This window comes from Carya illinoinensis, chromosome 8 (genome assembly GCF_018687715.1).
Source record: "Carya illinoinensis cultivar Pawnee chromosome 8, C.illinoinensisPawnee_v1, whole genome shotgun sequence".
NCBI lineage: Eukaryota > Viridiplantae > Streptophyta > Magnoliopsida > Fagales > Juglandaceae > Carya > Carya illinoinensis.
This window is the reverse complement of record NC_056759.1, coordinates 581077-602812: the sequence shown is the minus strand read 5'-3', so window position 1 is coordinate 602812 and position 21736 is coordinate 581077. Positions and strand designations below refer to the sequence as shown.

The window sequence follows — 21736 nt, the reverse complement described above, 5'->3', positions numbered from 1 at the left end:
ATAGACCCAATTAATTACTCATAATCAACCACCACCACAAACCTAGACCAGAGAGAGAAAAGGAAGGGGGGAAGGAATACTCAGCAGTGCTTACAGACAGTACAGAGGTGGGGGGATAGAGCGTGTGTTTTGATTATTATGGCGTCCAAGCTATGTGACTCCTGCAAATCGGCCACCGCCACTCTCTTCTGCCGAGCCGACTCGGCTTTCCTCTGCGAGGGCTGCGACTCTGAAATCCACGCTGCCAACAAGCTCGCCTCCCGACACGCGCGGGTCTGGCTCTGCGAAGTCTGTGAGCAGGCACCTGCCCACGTCACCTGCAAGGCCGATGCTGCCGCCCTGTGCGTCACCTGCGATCGCGACATTCACTCCGCCAACCCACTCGCCAGCCGCCACGAGCGCGTACCCGTCACCCCCTTCTACGACTCCGTCAAAGCCGGAGCTGCCGTTAAGTTCCTCCACGACGATTACTTATCGGACGTCGAGGGCGATGATGACGTTAGTAGGGAAGAGGCCGAGGCTGCCTCTTGGTTGCTTCCCAACCCTCCTCCCAACAACAACCAGAGTCACAATAATAATAACAATAATAAGGTGATGGAGAATCCGGATCCGAATACCGGTCAGTATGTCTTCCCGGACATGGATCCGTATCTGAATCTGGACTACGGGCCTGTGGATCCGAAGTCGGAAGCTCAGGAGCAGAACAGTTCGGGTACTGACGGAGTTGTACCCGTACGGAGCAAGAGCGTTCATCAGCCTCCGTTGATGAGTGATCACCACTGCTTCGACATGGATTTCTCGGGCTCCAAGCCCTATGTTTATGGGTACAACGCTCAGTGTCTGAGTCACAGCGTAAGTTTCTTATCTTTTCTGATCGAGCAACCAATCGGTAATTCATTTTTTTCGCAGCTGCTCAAAATAGATTCCTCGGCTAGAGATTTTCTGAACCCGTACTTTGCTCTCACTCTCAGGTGTCTTCCTCCTCCATGGACGTGGGCGTCGTGCCAGATGGCAGCACCGTGACGGATGTGTCGGATTCATACTGTAAGCCGATGGGCACCGTAACCGATTCAGCAAATCGGGCAGTTCAGATCTCAGCAGCGGATCGTGAAGCGAGGGTGCTGAGGTACAGAGAGAAGAGGAAGAACCGAAAGTTCGAGAAGACGATCCGATACGCGTCGCGAAAAGCGTATGCGGAGACGAGGCCACGAATAAAAGGGAGGTTCGCGAAGCGATCGGACATGGGATCGGACGTTGATCGTTTGTGCGGTTACGGAGTGGTGCCGTCGTTTTAAGTAGAAATTATGCAGTAATTGTGAACCCGTCAAATTCATAACGGCTGTATTGTATATAGTTGTTGTTGGATGGAGTTTGATGGCATGGAATGCTGACCGTTGATTTTGTAGACTACAAAATTAATGTTAATGCTGTAGTAATGACTAGTGAGTAATGAATATTGCTCTTTTTTTTCTTTTTTTTTAATATATATGTAATGAAATGAACTCCAGAGCGGTGGTGGTGGTGCTGCGAATGGAGAGGCTCTCCTCTCTCTCCTCTCTTGCCCTTTTTTTATTATTATTTATTTTGGTAATGAACTTTTGGTGACGCTCTGAATTGTAAGTGGGAATGGTATCAATATCTGAATTACAATTGGTAAGCTGCGAGTGCAGGGTACGATTAAATCAATATTATACTAATTAGTTTATGATTAAATCAAAATTAGGATGACATCTGTACAGTACAGTTTGGTTGGTTGGGATTTTTACTCGCTACTCAAATCTTAAAACATAACCTCATTCAGACCGAGGAGCATCTCATTTCTGTACATGGATGCATTCATGTTATCGCCAACCACCTGCTCTATCGTAGTGTTTCTTGAATCCGTTTACTGTTTCACTTTGTTCATCTCTCCCTCTCTTTAGTGCCACTCCCAATCCAATCCATGTTCCACCTCCTTAATTGTCCCAAATCAAACTGTCCCAAAAATTTTTTCTTCACAAAAATTCTTGCAGCACCAATACAAAGGAGATTCTCTAATCCATGCTCTCTTTTTAGAATAACAAGAAAAAAGATGCATCAATGATTGAATCTATCTGCCTTTTTAATGTTATCCAAACTTCTTGTGAGCAACAGTCGTACGAAGATGATATAAAATAAGATTTTTGCTACATACAAGCAAAGTCACGTATTAATCTACGTATCAATATTGATTCTTTTATACTTAAAATTTAAATTAGTACTGTTTTCAATAAAATATACTTTTTAAGCAATCACAATAAATTAGTGTACATATTAATACACAATTGTACTTGTAATTAGATTTTTCCATAAAATAAAGGAGAGCTGAGAGGAGTTCAAGGGAAATGAGGTGGGAATGACGAACATGGTTGAATTTGGACTTCAATCATATGCAGCAAGACCTATCTTTAAACAATAAGGAGTGTTGACACGATATAGGGAGACGGAGAAGGAGAAGGAGATGGAGATGGAGGTTAAAAACAGTGATGTCATCGGAGGATATGAAGTAGGGAGATGGAGAGTGAAGACTGTGATGTCATTAGAGGAGCCGCAGCATTAATTCGAGTATTTTGAGGGCATGAAGTAGGGAGATAGAGAGCCAAGATTTCTAGAGAGTGTTGTAATCTGAGGAGAAATAATGGGAAATGAAAGAAAGATAGGGATAATTTGCATGCGAAACATGAATGTCGAACAGCAGCATATATAAATATGATTTGTTTATAATTTATTTGTAATTTTTCTACGTATAGTCGGCGTATAAAAGCTGCAGATAAACGTGATGAATAAAAAAAAGTAAAAAGTACAAAAGTAAATTAGACATCTCTTTTTCTCTTTTCTAAAATTTTTTTTTCTCTGGTTTCTTCTTTCTCATCTCTCTCTCTCTCTTTCCTTGTTTTTTTCTAAGATCAATTATTTTGTGGCTGGTTTTATATCTTTTGTCCAACTTTTTTTAATAGATCTATCTATTGGTTCTGGATAAGTTATTTTTTTTTCCTTCTTTGTACACTAGCGTGTTTTCCAGATTTTATCTCAAGCAACTCTCTCTCTCTCTCTCTGAGTATTACAACATGGGAGTAAGATAGGTGCGGTTGTTCCATAAAAGCCTCAAAAACCAGTATAGGATTTTGAATTGTTGAGGGTTGGCAATAATAACCATGAGTTTGTCCAGCTTAACAACAGTTAATTCATCTGCTCTATTGTTCATGTCGACATTAACCTTCTTGCAGACGATGTTGGCTAAGCGGCGATCAATACCTTTGATAGAGGTGAGGGTGAACATAATCTTCTACTTTCCCTCGACGTTGGTGTTCAGCACATGCAGAATGTGCTGGGACTCCTTGTTCACTACCAGGGCTATTTTGGACTCGCAAAGAGGAAACGAGAAACAGGATTTGGAGGTAGCAAGCAGAAAGTGAGGAAGAAAGTGGAGAGAAAAAGAGAGGAAGAAAGTGACTGCACGTGGGAGGAATTAATGGAGAGAAAGGAGTAAGAAAGTGTGACCATCTGTACAAACCGTCGGACGTTTTCATTTCGACTGCACCCACCAATTGTATATAGATTTTATTTATTTATTTGAGAATAATGATAGCTTACTATCTTTTTAGTATTTTTTTTTTACTATTTTAAAAAAAATTATTTAATAGTTAAGGAAGTGACTATTAGTGAAGTTGTATATTTTTTTAATTTTTTCTTAATGATTAAGGATGTTAACAAAAATTTTAAAAAATAATAATAAAAATAAATAAAAAATTTAAATACATTATAAAGTATTAAATAGATAGTAAAAAAGTAATAAGTATATCGTTATCTTTCCAAAAATTTTATGTTTAGTCACTTTTGCGTACTCTTTTGCACACTCTACTGATGTGATGGTTGAATATTAAAAAAAAATTGATACAACCAATCATATCAGTAGAGTGCCAATACAATACTTCTTCAACAAGTGTATCTGCAAGAGTCCATTATCAGTTTGTTCCAGAAAAAATGTCAGGATAAGAGTAGTGTTAAATACAGTTTTAAAGTATGTAAGTCTCATTAGTCGTCCCACATATTTTCTATGAAAAAAGTATGGTCCATTATTAAAAAAAATGCCACGGGGGTCTCAAATTTATCCACTTTTTACAAATGGAGTGTGCAGAGCTTACACATACTAAAACTACAAATATCATTTCTCATTTTTATTTTGTGAGAATTGGTTTAGTCACAAAAAGATTACATAAAAATAAATTTATAAACTAACATAACTTGATGTGTTGTTTCAAATTGTAAAATTATTTTTATTATAAAATATATTTAATGTATCATATGAAAAACAAAAATTATTATCATCTAAAAATGATTTTGATAACTTGGTGCGCAAGCCTTTTGGAAATAAAGTAAAATTTATTTTTAAAAAATTATTATTTACTTGCACACAAAATTTATTCGTAGCATTAGTCTTCTATACATAAGATTAGAAAAATATACAAATGCTGAGATAGTCTATGTTTTTATTATCATTAAATACTTATGTCTTGGTAAACAAGGTAGGCAACTTTGACCCGTTACTCTGTCTATAAATTAAAGTAGTTTAAAATAATATGTTAGGTATATTTCTGTTTTGAATAATAGGTTAGATATATTATAATATATAAAATTTTAATGTAAATCAAATATTTGTATATTAATGTTTAAGAAAAATATACAGGTCAAGTAGTCAAAGTACGCATGCGTTTTCATCATCTTTAAATATTCATGCCTTGGTAAGCAAGGCAGACAACTTTGCATTTCCAATTCCCACTGAAACAATAATGAAAACAGAAAGGACAATCGATGCTATAAAAAGCTGAAGCCCGTATGGAGTGCAGAATGTACAGTCGATCCCTTCCGTCTAAAGAGGTAGCCATTAACCATCTCTTCATGTCCGGCTGCCTCTGCTTAATTTCTTTTGTTGAGTAATATTTTTACCGAGTTCATTTTGGTTTGCTGGTCGTTCGGAATGACAAATTTCATGCATTGCCGAGTTGTTTTATTTATATGAGCCTCTCTCTCTCTCTCTCTCTCTCTCTCTCTCTCTCTCTCTCTCTCTCTCTCTCTCTCGTAACAGAGGCAATCATTAACTGCCTCTCCATGTTCTGTGTTGCAATTTATTTCTTTTGTTGAGAAGTATTTTTATTGAGGACAATGACGATATTAAATTTTGGTTTGCTCGTCGTGCGTAATGGCAAATTCCATGCCTTGCCGAGTTGCTTTATTCATCTGAGTCCTATCTCTCTTTATATATATATATATATATATAGCCTAACAGAGGCGGCCATTAACCATCTCTCCATGTGCGCATGCCTGCACTGCAGCTTAATTTCTTTTGTTTAAGTGGTATTTTTACTGAGAACGATGAAGATATTATATTTTGGTTTGCACGTCGTACGTAATTTCATGCCTTGCAGAGTTGCTTTATTCAGCTGAGTCCCCCCCCCACCCTCTCTCTCTCTCTCTCTCTCTCTCTCTCTCTCTCTCTCTCTCTCTCTCTCTCTCTCTCTCTCTCTCTCTCTCTCTCTCTCTCTCTATATATATATATATATATATAATCTAACAGAGGTAGCCATCAACTGTCTCTTGATTTTTGGCCTACCTGTGCTGCAGTTTAATTTCTTTTTTTAAGTGGTATTTTTAGTATTTTACTGAGGACGATGAAGATATTACATTTTGGTTTGCTCGTCGTGCGTAATGGCAAATTCCATGCCTTGCCGAGTTGCTCTATTCATCTGAGTCTCTCTCTCTCTCTCTCTCTCTCTCTCTCTCTCTCTCTCTCTCTCTCTCTCTCTCTCTCTCTCTCTATATATATATATATATATATGAATAGGGCGCTGCGCTCCATTAAATGTTAGGGTGCACACGAAATTTATAATAATCATTTTCTTGATCATTAAAAAAAATAAAATAAAAAATATATGAATAGATACATTTATAAGTCACACTAATATTTTTTAATGATATATACAAGGAGGACTGTGATTAGATTTAGATGGTAGAGGAATTGTAATTGAATTAGTATGACTTTGTTTTTTAAACCAAGGCCCAAACTGATATTTATAAATAAGCAACGAATTGATTTATTTCATCTTTCTGATCGAGGTTATTATACGACCACGTTTTACAACCCATTCGAAGCAAAAGTGGAAACTTGCACATTGTTGGTTATTCATTAATTAATCGCATCCACTTCTTGGTATAGTTTGGTTGTTTCCACGAGTTCTCCATGCAAGATTATATGTCCAATAATGCTGTAGAATTGTTGTAAGAAATCTATATCATGTTGTTTCTAAGCTGGCATTTAGGCATAAGTTGAGTACAGTCATCAACTGTGCAAATGTCCTTTAATTATTTTAAAAAAGAATAGAATTCATTATTAAAAAATTATTTTTTTATGTGAATCACGTATTTATTCAACTTTTTTAAAATGATTAAACGACGCTTGCGCACTTACAACTACAACTATTATTTTTTATTTTTTATCTTTTCAACTTGTTTTATAGATAGATATAGCTGATTTTTTGCAAAAGGAAGGAGCTGCTGCCTTAAATCAACGAATGGAGAGGTCTGCCATCCCTGACTCTGTAAATAACTTTCTTGTATATAGTTTGTTTGATTAGTGTTCAGTTTTGTATCTCTGATTGTTAGAATCAGTTTTGTTTTAGGCCTTTGCCCTTTTGGTATATTCTTGTAAATACTGAGGTCTTCGGCTGTAGCATGGTTTTCCTCCACCTTGAGTAAGGATATTTGATGAAATTGAGGTCATTTTTTTCTTTGAAAAACAGAAAAAAATGGAGGTTCTTTACAAATTCAAACCCGAAAGTCTCCTTTTGTAGCCACATTCAACCTTCAAGACCCAGCTTCGGATACAGCTCTATGCTGATAATATGCAATACACAGCCTCATGAGTTGGGTTTACATATCTATCCTTAAACAGTACAACACTAAGATTTTCTATCACTGCGACCCAGTACAATTTATTGCACCCAATCTTCCACTCTGTAGGAAAACAAAACCTACAACCAAGCTGAAAGAGGGTGCTTACCCATAATTGCTATGAGAGGAACCCCCTTGATTGACCAAGAAACGAACAACAACAATAGTAATATTATCTGCGCTACCTCTCTGATTCGCTTCCTGCATCAGCCTCTTCGCTGCCTGTTCTGGCTCTTGAAATGGCTTAACCAACTCAACAGCCTCCTGAGAAAACAGAAAAGAACCAGAGATTCAAAAGTTTTGAGTGCCAACATGATCTGATCAATTCAAAAGTCATGAAAACCCGATACCCATTCAAAACAACAAATTGCCCCCTTCTTTCCATAGGCGATAAAACAAAATCTTAAATAATTACTATTCAATGACGTTAACTAAGTAGACTACAAGAAACTACTTATTTTCTCTCAAGCTTAGCACCAAATGGGCATCATCGAGACATTAAAAGGTAAAAAACAAGTCCAGAATCAGAAAGCATGACTAACCTCATTTGAGACAACGTCCCAGAGTCCATCACTAGCAAGGATAAGAAACTCAAGGGAGCTGTCAATCTTTTCCTCCTGCAAGTTCCATAACGATGCCAGTTGCTAATTATTCTCACAAACTAAAAAATGGGAGCCATGGGAAACAAGATTGAAGCAGCCTACCCAACCAAATATACCAATCAGAAGAAACCTTCTTCTAAATAGGGACTCGCAGTAATAGACAACTGCTATCCTAGCAGAAATGTAATACTAAGTTATGTTGTGAAAGTTGAGAAATACCAGCATAAAGTTTTTATATTGTCAATGTCCTTTCAGTTAAAATATATTGAGAACAAGATAGACTTTCTACGCATCAAAAAAAGGTAGTGATGATACACATAATAAGGTTGTCAGCTTCATTTTTCTTCTCCACCCCCCTCTCTTGATCTTAATTTTTTCATTTAAACCATTTACCACATTGAAAAAACAATCACTTCACTTAAATTAGATAAGCATTAAAAGTAAACATTAATAAATGGCACCTGAATTTCTGGATCAGCAACCACATATCGCTTCAACAGCCTATCACCAAATGCGCGAGAAACAGCAAGAACTCCTCCAACTCTCCAAGTTCCTAATGATACAAGTTTCAGTCAGCAACTCACTCACCAGATTACTAGAAAGCTTTATGAGTAAAATATATGACCTTACCAGCCCACATAACAAATCCACCTGCATCCTCAATCCGTTGCCGCTCATCAGTTTGGTCTGGCTTGTGATCACGAGAAACTGCAATGGCTGCAACCACAAGATGATAAGCAAGTGACATAACAAGCAAGAAGAATAGGAAGCAAATAATCTATCAACAGAATCTCTCACATGTGATAGATACAAACTTAGAAATATTTTTGGGTGATTAGCTATTGGCCACTATCAAACAAGCAATAGATCATTGGAATTTTCAGCAGAACTCCAAAAAACAAAATTGAACTAAGCCTCCAAAATGATGAAGGAATCACTTAGAAAATTTTGGAGATGGAGATTAGATCCATCCAAAGAACGCTTATCATATAATACCCACGATTTAACAACACATGATAATCGAACAGAAAATTCGATATGATCCACAGTGCTTTGATGAGTAAAAATGAAGACAAAATACTACAAACATATTGGCCAATAATACAGTGAAAAAAGTAACCAATTATCAACATAAAAAATGCTTTGGCAAAGTAAAGGGATATTTAAAAAATTAAAAATAATACATCTTTTTTCTTACAAATTTTTACTTGGATGTTGATTGCAAAATATTACTGGAGTTTTGAATATGGAAAAGAAAAGGCAAGGGGAGCAAAAAGTACAGCAAGATGTATACAATCAATTCAACATGCATCAACTATAGGCATCACTACCATACCAAACACTGAGGGAGAACCATTTGATTATTGGGGGCAGAGAAAGGGCATTTCAATAAAACCAGGGGAGTGCTAGTATCCACCACATGATGTTCTGTTACATGTCCTTACGAGGAATACATAATTGAAATGGGAAACGAATGCCAATAATGGACAGAAAGTTCCTTTAAATGGAGCCCCAACAAGTTCTTGTCATGTTAAGGACCATATAAAATCAACAACTCCAGTAAGTGTGCATCAGAACAATGACTAGAACTGGAAAGATAGTCCCTTTATCATTCAAGTTTCTGGACTAGTCTTGGCGTAATGGACATATCATATAAGTACCAAAGTCAAAAATAGAAATATAAAGAATACCAAATTGTCAATGAGCCTTACCATTACCGCCCCTACAGATTACTGCTCTCGAGTCCCCAACATTTGCAACAAGCAAACGGTCGCCAACTAAGATGGCAGTGGAAGCAGTTGATCCAGCATCTCTGTTCTGACTATTTTCTGATTTCAGAAGCTCTGAGTCAGTATGGTTGTATGCATCAGCTGCACAGAGAAAGAACACAATAAGAAAAAACATAAATTAAAAATAGCAAACTGTAGAAAATTAAGAAAGACATCATAACAGTATACATAAGAACTACAAACCTATAGCTGATTTAGTATCCGAAATAAAATCTGGATGCCTGATCAAATTACTAAAAAGGTTTTGCTTGACATATTCAGCAGCTCGGGCGCCCCCATGACCTGGACAACCATAAAGGAGAGATTTGGATTGTTATCTATCTTCAATATTCCAAAAGAAAAAAATAATAATAATGTGGCAATATTAAATAAGCAGCAAAAAATTCCCTTTCTAGTGCTTGTGCGCATGTGCATGCATCCTGCAGGGGTGGAACTACTAAGGGGCTTCCCAAAATTTTCAAAATTTGATGAAAATTAAAAATTTAAAGGTGTTTTTATAGAGTAGACTATGAAAATTAGTATTTGGGCCCCCTAAATTATATTTTCATAACTTGGCCCCCCAAACCAGATTTTCTGGTTCTGTCCCTGCATGCATGTGTGTGTTTTGAGAGAGAGAGATGTATATATATACCATCAAAGACTCCAAACAGGCCAACTATCTCCCCTTCCACACCATCAATTCGTGTCTCATAAAAATCTTCCATTGAAGACCTTTTCCCTGGAGAGCTTGCATATCCATAGCTGAATTTTCCATTCTGACTGTTGCAACATATGTATGTGTCATGACAAGCACCATATGTGATTCATTCTTCACACACAAACATACACACACAGAGGGAAGAGGGGGATGATTTATAGTTAATTTATTCAGACAAATACTCATGTCGAAATCCTAACCCATTCTACGTTGCTGGCTGAAAGATAAAAGGAAAAATCTATATCAACAACAAACTCCTCTATCAAACAGAAAAATGCAAAGCAAGGTACAACCATAAGTTATGGGGATATTTAGGGGTTCACAATGTGACTACCATGTATAGGACTGAGTTTGCTATTGCCCATGAGCATATTAATACACTTAAAAGTGAAGCACTTATCAAAAAAAAAAAAAAGTGAAGCAAAGGACAAGCACGAGGAAACTTTCTGCACTATTTAGATAAAACCATAGAGAACTATCTTCCGGCTGCAGACATAAGCAAACATAATTAAGACATTTAAAATATTCATACTCATACGGTCATCTCAACCCTAATGGAAAGAATGCTAATGAGAAAGCAAGATTGAAGCTTCAACTGTGTGGTGTATGCCAGTATGGAAATATCTGACTATTGTGCTTTTACCATCTATTCTTAATTGTGCTTCATAGCCATCTTTGAAACTATCTTTTCTTACTTTAAGCGCAATGGCTGCAACCCAAGTACAAATAAAGTATGCAATTATATTATAAAAACGAGAACACATGATAGGGGCAAATGTGCATATTCATAAACAACAAATTATTTTCCTTCACCTCATTTCCGCTTAAAATAATTGAAACAAAAACCGGTACCCATCGCTCCATTGGACTGAGATCTACTCGACAATTTAGCTTTTGAAGAAAAGCCCGGATGAAAAAAAATTATAAATATTCATAACTAAGATCCTTAGGTTGCAAAAAGCGAGAGCATTCTCGAAAAAAATAAATACAAAATAATTGACTATAACTACTTGATAAACAAAAGGTTTCACAAAGGAATACATTAAAGTTCCTCAACCTACAACAAAAGGCAAATAAAACACAATGGAATGCTATATTCAATCAAATACAAAAAGAAATCAACGAAAAGCACATAATATATTCAATAACGCGCAAGGCAAAAACACTGGAATTTATAAAACCAACAAAGAATTTGTTCATATAAAGATAAAAAGAGTTTAAACCTGAGGCCCCCGCCGCATACGGGTGCATCTTCGGCATGAACCTGGCCCGAAGATGAGAGCACAGAATTGAGATAGCCCATATTTTCGCTTTGAATTTACGAATGCCGAGAAATGAAAATCAGCAGGTAAATTATTAGGAATATATTTGAACGAGCGGCTGTTGATGGGAAAGGAAATAAGCTATTTTCGCACGCCAATGAAGCGCAATGATATGGAAATTAGTGGGACTGGGATCATTTCATTTCGGAAGTTACTAATTTTCAGATTTGACCTGCATATATGGACACGAAAGAAAAACAAATTGAACGATTACATGGTGAATAATTGAATTTTTTGCATTTACCTTTTGAACTTAGGAGATGAATTCATCAGGGAGTGTGATAAGAGTAAGTTCTAGAGAGAGAGAGAGAGAGAGAGGGAGAGGGGGGTTACCTGAAGGAGGGAAGAGAAATGAAACGCCGTGAGAGGGTGAGGGGGAGGTAGGTTTCGGTTTAACGCTTAAATGAAAATGAAATGCAGATAACGAAATAATAATAATAAAAAAAGAATTAACGCAAAAAAGGAAATGACTTTGTATTTTTTGTTTTTTTTTCTTTGAAGGCTAAAATTGGGCGATGAGCGAGTTGTGTTTCTTATTTACCGGTAGTGTCTACCTTACACGTGGCTCACATGCACTATTTTACCTTCCGCTACATTCCTCACTTTTCTCTTTTTTCAGATTTTTTATTTCCTGCCTCACACTCTTTTTTCTCCATTTCTTTTTCTTCTTCTAATTATTTAACTCAGTGCATGACAGATAGTTTTGACTTTTTTGGCTTTACATCTTTTGCGTGAAAATATCAATTTCTCATCCTTGTTTGTATTCGGAAGTAACGGGAGATAAGTTAAAATAAAAATTAAATAAAATATTAATAAAACATATTTTTTAATATTATTATTTTAAATTTTTAAAAAATTAAATTATTTATTTTATTTTGTATAAAAATTTTAAAAAATTATAATAATTAAAAAAAATGAAATGTATTATGAAAACAAACTAGAAGTCTTAAATAATTATGGGAAATGAGACATATATTTTTTTATAGCTTTCATCTTGAGTAATCATGGAGGAGGTCGGTTTTTCTCTCCTATGTTATTTGATCCCTTTTATATATATATATATATATATATATAGCCATTTTGATTTTGGGGTTAATGGAAAATGATAAGACATACGCTTGAAATCAAAAATTAATTTTATTTTATTTTTTGATAAAAGGTTCAAAATCCATCCTGACCGAAGAAGTCTTCAAAAGACAAAATGCATTTTGAATTTTCGTAACAAGGCAGTTGAGCTTTCGGGGGCCCCTTTAAAGAGGCCTAAAGCTGTTAGGTCCGCTGTTAGGCCTAGCTGCAGCTTCTTTATTTTGTCGTATATTCTGTCTAGGTAGAGCTCTATTATTGAAGACTGAATGATTTTTTTTTTTCTTTTAAGCAAGCATTATGAGTAATAATATCTTTATATTTTTTTTTAATTTTACTGTTTAATTTTTTTTTTCTTTTATTATTTGAATTTACATTAAAAATTTCAGAATATGACTTTTTGATATAATCTAAAAATAAATAAATTCAATCAACTAATATAATTATGTACATTAATTTAAAATAAATCTAATTGTATAAAAATGGACTCAAAGAGCAAAAAAATTTCAATTTTTATAAAATTAAATTTATTTTTTAATTAAATTACATGATTATATTAGTTGATTGAATTTATCTTTTTCTACTTACGTCATAAGGACATTTTATGAAATTTTTAATCATATTCAAAGTGAAAAAGGACAAAAAAGTAGTTGAGTAGTATATTAGTAGTAAAAGATGTATAAGAGTATTATTACCCATTATATATATATAAAACCGTTACAGGATACAAGAGATAACAGGATGGGAAGCCCCAACATTCATTCCAAAATAGATAATATAGCACCAAAAAAAAAAAGGTATAGGGTCAATGACTTGACTCCCACTCATTTCTCATAGGGGGAAGTCGCCCAAACAGGTTTTAATACAGTATGATAAATTGACTAAAATACTATGACCAAAAGCTACAGTGAATGGATATGTGTTGCATGTGCACTGGTTTTGGGCTGATTGAAAAAGATTTTCACTATCTTTTTACCCATAATACTTGGTTAGGGTGAGCGATAATATAGGAAGATAGCAAGTAGAAGAAGCATTGAAACACCAGTGAGCGACCTAGTGGTGTGAAAACCATGTGCCCACTGGGAGAGTGGAAATTGGTCGAATCTAAGAGATTTGAGGCCTCTGATTCCAAAAATGCCATGCGTGGTGATGATAGCTATACTCTACCTAGTGTTGCGTAGCATGAGATCCATGCATTGTTTGGGTCACGGATAAGACACACGTGCTACTCTTTCGGCGATTTGCTTTTGCAGTTCAAAATATCGGTGGTTGGGGAATCTTGTAGTGCGATGCATGGCCGTTGTGGGCAGCCAGAAAGCAGTAGATTGGCACTTCTCTGTGCTATAGTCACAAAACAAAAGAAAGACCACAAAAAATATAGTAGAATAATGTCATAACGATGTTAGGTCTATACAAACAAGAGGAGGAAGGTGGGGGTGGTTGGAGCCTCTGGACAGAGAATGTAAGATTTGTAGACCTTCTCTATAGAGCATTTTTTATAGAAAGAGAAAAAAACGTTTTCAATTCTTACGCTCTACCCTGAATGAATTACTTTCTCAACTATCACTTCCTGCGTTTTACTTTTTAATTAATTCCATATTTTTTCTTAAATAAAAATACAAAACAATCCAAGTGAATGCCCTAAAACAACGGTATCATATTTTGTAACACTCTGCTCCTCATGTTTAAGAATAAAATTACTTTCATAAATTTTTGGGAAAGTCGGATTACTATTACTTAACCTTGGCTTATAAATATTTTCTTTTATTTTGAAGGAAGCGCCAAGTATAAAAATTCTTATAATAAATAGAGTCATTTTTGTTGAACTCAAAGTTTTAAGTTTTGTGTAATTATATATCTACGTATGAATTTTGATAATAACAAATAAATTCAAAGAATAAATGAATCTTAAACTCAAGTTGTTTATACAATGAAGTCAAGCACATCAAGGAAACAAGCATGAGCAAGAAGGGAATAAGTTCACATTAAAGTCATATAGTAATGTTGTAAATCTCTTAAAATTTTGAAATTAGGATTAAGAGTTAAAATTAATATTTTATCATAAAGCATTAAAATACGTTTTCCAAATGTGTATGAATATTTTAAAAATTAAATTTGAAAATTTTGAAAGATGATTGATTGTCATCTTTCACATGTGCATCCCTTGATTAAAGGTTTGAATTTTGAAAATATTAAAGATGATTGATTGTCATCTTTCACATGTGCATGTTTTATTTGAATATTTTTAAAAATGATTGATGCTTTTTTTGACTTATACAAAAAGTAGATGTTTTTGTTTGAAAATTTTGAAAAACAAAGTGTGCTCCTTTTGTCATATGCAAAAAATAAAAATGTTAGGTTTGAATTTTTTGAAAAATAAAGTGTGCTCCTTTTGTCATATGCCAAAAGTAAAATATTAGGTTTGAAATTTTTGAAAAATGAATGATATTATATTTGACAATTGAAAAAGAAGAATATTTTATTTAAATTTTTTAAAAAAGTGAATAATATTGTCTTTGACATGTGAATCTTTTTAAATTTAAATATGAAGTCTCATATGCCTATAAATAGATCATTTGAGAGTTTCACATTCACAACACTAAGAGCATACAACATTCATTCAAAGTTTTCATTATTTATTCTCTAAGTATTGAGCCTTAATTCTTGTTCATTTTGAGAGAGATATAGTTTGTGCTGTATTGTTCTTATTTCACTCATTGAGAAGTATTTTCTGATAACTTACCCAATATTAGCTTTTGTATCAGTAAAAAAGTGTATATAACTTTTATGCGTGTAGAAAGTATTCTGCACAATAAATAGTTGAATCACTATGTGTAAGGTGATTATAAGTGTAGAGGGTGTTCTACACAGATCCTTTATAACGATGTTTTTCAAAAGTATAATAGGTTTCTATTTACACCTGAATGAGGTTGAATAGTGAATTTCGGGATTCTCAGGGGGTAGCTCGAGGTGAGGACGTAGGCAGTGGGGCCGAGTCTCGTTAACATACTGAATTTGCTTCTCTCTTACCCTTACTCTTTATATTTATTATTGTTTCGTATTTTGTTTATATTTTATATTGTATATTTGATTTATAATTATTATTTTTTTGAATACAACTCAATTCAACCCCTCTTGTGTTAGTCATATAGGTAACAATTTTGTATTAAAATATTGAGATAACAAATTAGAGTGTCTAGAAACATTTATTAAAATTTCTCAAAGTTGGTATCATAAAAATTATAAATTTAAAATCTTTGTACATTAGTTAGGCCACTGTCATGCCTCCTTATAAAAAGTCTCGTCTTGTAACTTTACGTTCATAAATATTTTGACCCAATGTGGTTTGAAAATATAAAACAACTAAAATGAGTTGATAACTCAATAAGAAATCCATCATAACGTAAACATACTTAACATAAGATTTTTTATAAAATATTTAATGTTGAGAACTTAAAATCATGATTTCTCAAACTGTTGCTTATGGTATGCATGACTACTTTATCTGAATTAACTAATTTATTTAACTGATCTGACTAGCCTACACACTTAATCATGTGTGCGAGGTTGTGCATCAGCCTCACATCTCACTGCCACAATGGAAGCTACTGATAGTATTATTGCAAACTATGATGGAACACACTTGAGTTTGTGGCTTGCACATTCACCCTGAAACTGGATTGGTATCATACATTTGAATGACTATTTAATTAATTGTTCAGAGCTTTATGTTAGACTTGATCTTATGAAAACTTACGTGTTTTATGTAACATGAATGCATGAGATACATAATACGTATATAATTATAATATGCGGAATGAAACGTGATGAATGACGTGCTTGCAAATATCATGATAGACGTGGTACATAAACACTAGCTTCAATAATAATATAACTAACTAACTAACATATACTAATCCTAATTTATAATCAAGTCACTTATTATTTTGGATTCGGTCACTGTACTTATAGAGGTTTATGATTTTTCCCTCCCTCTAAATAACATACGGAATGGATATATTTATAGAGATATTTGAGAGAAAGTTCCAACGAGTTTAAGTTGGACTTAGCTAATATTTATTGTGACACTAATCATCTAAACGCTCAATCGTGATCATTTAAGAAGAGAGTTTGAATTTAAAAACGTGATCTAATAGTTCATTCAATATAGGATTGACAGTGACTGAGATTATGTAAGAGACTTTAATCAATGATGATTTTAAATTAAAATATATTTATAATGATTGATCATTAAATTCTAAAAAAAATCTAACTCGTTCAATAATAAATAAAATTTAAACTAGTTAATGAGTTTAATTAGAACTTCTAATCAATCTCAATAACTCGTTCAGTAATAAATGAGCTTATCTAATATGATTCATTAAATATAATTTAAGTCTAATAAAAAGTATCAATATTCCGACCTTAAAATTATTGAATCGGGTGGTTACATATTTTTCGTATCAATCAAACTTGTTAATATGTTAATAATATGTTAATAATGCAGTCTGTATGATATATAATGAGAATGATAAATGTTATTTAATCAGTTCTGACGTTGATCGTCGTGGTATATCGATAATGCATTGGCAGGAAAATAAAGCTTCTTAATTTGATCACCATAATCAAGGTTGTTGTTGTCGTCGTCTTTTTTTTTTTTTTATATATAAATAATTTATTGAAATCTGTATAGTTTTATCACTTCCGCAAAAATCGTACAAAATTAAAAGAGAAATGCTGCTACTTCAAATGAGGTATTTTTATGGTGTTTTTAAAAAAAAAAAAAAAATTAATAATTAAGAAAATATCTTTTTAGTAATATTGTGAATTTTTTAAAAATATTTTTTTAAAAAAAGTACTGTAGCCCCACTGTGGCTGTAGTAGAGCCACTCAAATTAAAAATAGTGAAAACGCTAGCGAAGCCCGATTGCGAAACCAAAAATCTGGACTGTCATATATACGTCTTCAGGTTATAACCTTAGCGTACACGTCTCACTTTACCATATCAATATGAAAGTGGGTTGGGGTCAGGGTAGCCTCTTCAGCAACCGGAGCTCGCTCCGCGTAGGATATCTTGTTCCATCAGCGCACGCAATAATGACATATCATCATCTTCATGTACATTAGCAAAGCCACCTGATCACCGAGAATAATTTGCACAAGTTTATTCATTAATTGAATGAGTGGAGGCGCAAGTTGCAACGCATGTAACAAGCTGCATTAATCATTCATAACCTTCTTTCTCAAGGGAATTTAAGAGTTCAAGTCACGTTATGTAATCTTCTTAATTGTGAATGATAATTTCGATAATTTTAAAACTACAAAGCCAACCAATTGATGCATATAAACTTTGAGCAATTATATGTTTTTTTTATTATTATTATTATTATTTTCACTTATACAAGTTTACGTGGTACATCTTAATGATTTCATAAGTTAATTACTTAAATAAAATATGTATGATTCTATTATTTGAAAAATACTACTTCTCTTCAATTATTATGTCAACAGAGCATAATTGAACTGGGTCTCCTTTTAAATTGTTATATATTTTTCTTCCTTTTTTAGTGAGCCCCTATTTTCTTATGAATTATATCATTTTTCTTATTTTGGATTTTTTCTTTTTGCACAAAATAAAGTGGCATATCTCGTAATTATTAAATTATTAGTCTCATTCATAATAAAACGGGAAGTTCAATTTCAAGCACAATCCAAAACTCCCAATAATCGGATAATTACTCTGAAAGTAAACATTACCGACCCGATACTCGCCCCCTTTTGCACATCAAATATGTTAATGTTGCTTGCTTCTCTAATAAACGGTGATTCCGTCTCCGTGTATTTCGAAGGGAAACCCGCTTCCATGGCTCTGCAATTTGCATCCCCTCCGTTTCTCTCTCTCAAAATGGCGAATCAACACCATTCATCGTCGTCGCGGCCATGGCTCCTCGAGGCAGTGCCTCTCATGGTCGTTGTCCTGATAGCAGCTCACGTCCTCGCTTTGGTACTCTCAGAAACCCCTTCTTTATCTCTTTGTTATTTACTTCCTTCCTTTCCCTTCTTCATCTAGTTCCAAGCGAATATGTTATTTTCCCTCCATGCGTTTTATTCTCCTTCCAGGTATACTGGATTTACAGACTAGCCTCCGAGAAACAGCCTCAGAGGAGAAAGGCACACTAAGGAACACTTCAATTTTGACGCAGAAAAGACGAAGAAGGTTGGTAAAACCCTAATTCGTAGTTTACTCTAAAAATACAAAAAATAATGTCAACGATTTTTGGTTAGTATAATTCGTTGGCAACGCCCCCTTTTTTTTTTTTTGTTGAAGAAAACATACACGCTCAACAACAAATGTTGAATTTACATAATCAGTGTAATTATTCAATTGCTTGGTATGCATATAGACTTTGATCAGGTGTCAATCGATCGCTCATACGATTTAAGCCAAGCTAACTGATACTGATCCGAGTGGTTCTTCGGTCTTGGTTGCTGAAAACTTGAAATTAACAGGACTTCTTTTCTTCTTGCAGTTTAAGGAAGTAGTTGCTGTAACATTCTCCAGTTAGTAATAATATTATATTTACATATATTAAATTATTAGTCTTTTTATATTATAGCATAAGAATATTATTAATAATTAATACGTACTAGAATAGTATTGAATTTAATTATAGTCTATATAAATTTTAGACTTTTTATTTTAGTTTATATATGATCAAATGTGTAAAAATATATTTATAAAAAAAAAGTATTATAATTTATTATGTCAAAAATGTATTTATCATATGTATATATTAAACTAAGTTTATATTAATAACTTAATATTAATGTTTATCTTTAAGATTAAAATTTTATATTATATTAATTTGATATTATAAGATTAAAATTTAGATGTTATATGAAATGTTATATTAAAAATTATAAGATTAATTTTTATGTTATATCACATTTTATATTAATTTATGTTATAAAATTAATATACTTGAATAATAATATTAGAATTTTATATTATATGAATTAACAATTTAATATATAATATATATAATATAATATAAAAAATTATAAATATATATTCCGGTTCAGTTTAAAGGGGTTTTCAAAATATGAAAATCGGTGCCGCATTGATTTATGCTGTTTTGGTTCTTAAGAATCAGTACCATGCTAAATCACTTATAAATCGAATTAAATCTACCGTTCGGTTTGGTTTGGTTTGGTTTTACATTCTTAATTCTATTTGATCTAAAAAGAAAACCGATTCATATGAACAACGAGAGATAACGAAACACGCGAACATTATAGAACTCTTTTCATTTATTCGAATGAGCTAGAATTTGATGTATGTTTTGGTTTCATATATTGGAACCGTAGCAGCAGCAGTTATCATCATCAATGCACCCGCCATTAATACTTTTGCCATATTGGGAAACACACCTTTCAACGCATGCCAGCTTTGTGCAATTCACAATACTGATGGCATTGGAGCATTCTTCCGCCTTCACTAAGATGGTACCTGTTTAAAAGGGAAATTAACTAAAACATATACACCCATGAATTTAAAGTTTCAATCAAAATATAGCAAATGCAATATTCGTAGGCTTCGTCTGCAGTATATGCTAGATGAGCCTCTCTCTTTCTCTCTAAAGGATAAAAATAAAAATACAAGTTAGTCGATGAAGGAGGCACATGGAAAGCTTTGAAAAAGAAACATACATGTTTTCCCAAAGAATTGAATTGTCAATGATCATATGTATATGAAGGCCTAAACTATTAAAACCTACTGATTATGAAGAAAAACTTCGTTTATAAAGAGGAAGTAATTACCAGTTGAAAAAACTAGGAGAAACACCACAAGGAGGGGGAAAGCTGGAAAGAACTTCATGTTTACCAGTTGAAAAAAAAAAAAATGCACGCTTTCGTCTTCTTTGTGACACTCTCAGCCTTGATTGTATGGGTATTTATTTAGTACTCAGTGGTAGGGTATTACGATGTACTTCCCTTTTTTGAAAAAAAGCTCTTAATGGCGAATCTCATTTGGGATATTATTCTATAAGTAAGCAAGCCTTATTATTATTATTATACTATCTATAATCAGATTTGTTTAGATTGCAATGGGAGTGTACGTTGCTATTGATCAATTAACTCAGGTGTGAGTGACTGGTTTTGATTTTTAACATATTTGCTCTCTACTTGAGAAATTAACCATTGACCACACCTGACCCATTTTCCAATTTGTTTTCGCGGCTTTCCAACAGAACTGACCCATTTACTAATTGGGTTGGGCCAAGCAAAGTATGCTAATAATGCACACTTATATTTTAAAAAATTGAATGAATATGAGAAGAGCAATGCTAAATATAATATATTATAACTATAAATATTATTTTTTACTAGTATTATTATTAAAAATTTAATTTTTTATGGTAGATTTCATTCTTTTTAAAAAAAATACACGATGCTTATAAAGGAAAATCATAAAGTTAATACTAATTAACAATTTGTATACAATTATGTAATAAAATAATATTATTTTAAATTTAATTTAATTTTTACTTTTGATTTCATGTGTTTAAATATAATAAAAAAATTATTATATTTAAAGTTGTCTATAAATTGGGAATGCATGTGTTGTTAGAGCACTAGCATTAGTTTTTTTATATGTATCTTCAAAATCACAACTTTTGAAAATTGATTTTGCATATAAAGAAAAACTTCCACATTGAATTATGTATTTTTGAACCAAATAACAATAAAATATTATTATTTTTTTATTTTTTTCTTAAAATTATTATTTTTATATATTTTACAATTAACACAATGTGCTCAAAATTCCAAATTTCATATATTTAAATATTATCAATTTTATATATCAAAATGACTACTTTTATCAATAAATATTAATATATATTAAACAAACATTTTGTATCATTAACTTAATATATCAAAATCATATTAATACAAATTTCACAAAATTAATTTTAATAGGTAGGAGAGAGAAAAAATAGTAAAATAATGTTTGAAAAGTGAATTGTGATTCTTCAAACTTGAATAAACACTATTTATAGTTATGTAAAATTTTGAAGATACATAATCCAATATAGACCAATTTAAAAGGATATTATATAAATATGAAGATGAATATGAAGATAAATAAGTCATTGCCAATGCTCTTAGCCTATCACTACCCGCTCATAAAATTTATGATTGAATCTAGCATTATTTTTATTTTACAACTAAATCTAGGTGGCCGATACTTTTTTTTGAAAAATTTTGAATCAT

The 21736-nt window shown here is 33.0% G+C and overlaps 3 protein-coding genes and 1 long non-coding RNA gene across 6 annotated transcripts; 2 read left to right on the top strand and 2 right to left on the bottom strand.

Moving 5' to 3' along the window:
* LOC122317999 (zinc finger protein CONSTANS-LIKE 4-like) lies at positions 1-1482 on the top strand. The gene is made up of 2 exons (XM_043135117.1): positions 1-852; positions 972-1482. The coding sequence occupies exons 1-2, from the start codon at positions 139-141 to the stop codon at positions 1293-1295; spliced, it is 1038 nt and encodes a 345-aa protein (XP_042991051.1). The 5' UTR covers positions 1-138; the 3' UTR covers positions 1296-1482.
* Positions 1483-6776: 5294 nt separating this feature from the next.
* On the bottom strand, positions 6777-11869 carry LOC122319375 (probable protein phosphatase 2C 59). 3 transcript variants are annotated; one of them, XM_043137421.1, is made up of 9 exons: positions 11711-11869; positions 11279-11549; positions 9990-10117; positions 9542-9640; positions 9281-9439; positions 8199-8285; positions 8030-8121; positions 7509-7583; positions 6777-7230 (listed from the first exon to the last, which is right to left on the bottom strand). In XM_043137421.1, the coding sequence occupies exons 2-9, from the start codon at positions 11356-11358 to the stop codon at positions 7072-7074; spliced, it is 879 nt and encodes a 292-aa protein (XP_042993355.1). In that variant the 5' UTR covers positions 11359-11549; positions 11711-11869; the 3' UTR covers positions 6777-7071. The 3 variants fall into 3 exon arrangements, with proteins under 3 accessions (XP_042993355.1, XP_042993356.1, XP_042993354.1); XM_043137422.1 differs by having other exon boundaries at positions 11279-11365; positions 11711-11757; XM_043137420.1 differs by lacking the exon at positions 11711-11869 and adding an exon at positions 11622-11681 and having other exon boundaries at positions 11279-11365.
* Positions 11870-18163: 6294 nt separating this feature from the next.
* On the top strand, positions 18164-18845 carry LOC122319147. Its single transcript, XM_043137084.1, has 2 exons — positions 18164-18464; positions 18581-18845. The coding sequence occupies exons 1-2, from the start codon at positions 18252-18254 to the stop codon at positions 18638-18640; spliced, it is 273 nt and encodes a 90-aa protein (XP_042993018.1). The 5' UTR covers positions 18164-18251; the 3' UTR covers positions 18641-18845.
* Positions 18846-19752: 907 nt separating this feature from the next.
* Positions 19753-20384, bottom strand: LOC122274286. The gene is made up of 2 exons (XR_006228270.1): positions 20282-20384; positions 19753-19970 (listed from the first exon to the last, which is right to left on the bottom strand). It is a non-coding gene; the product is annotated as an uncharacterized LOC122274286 (long non-coding RNA).
* Between the last annotated feature and the right edge of the window lie 1352 nt (positions 20385-21736).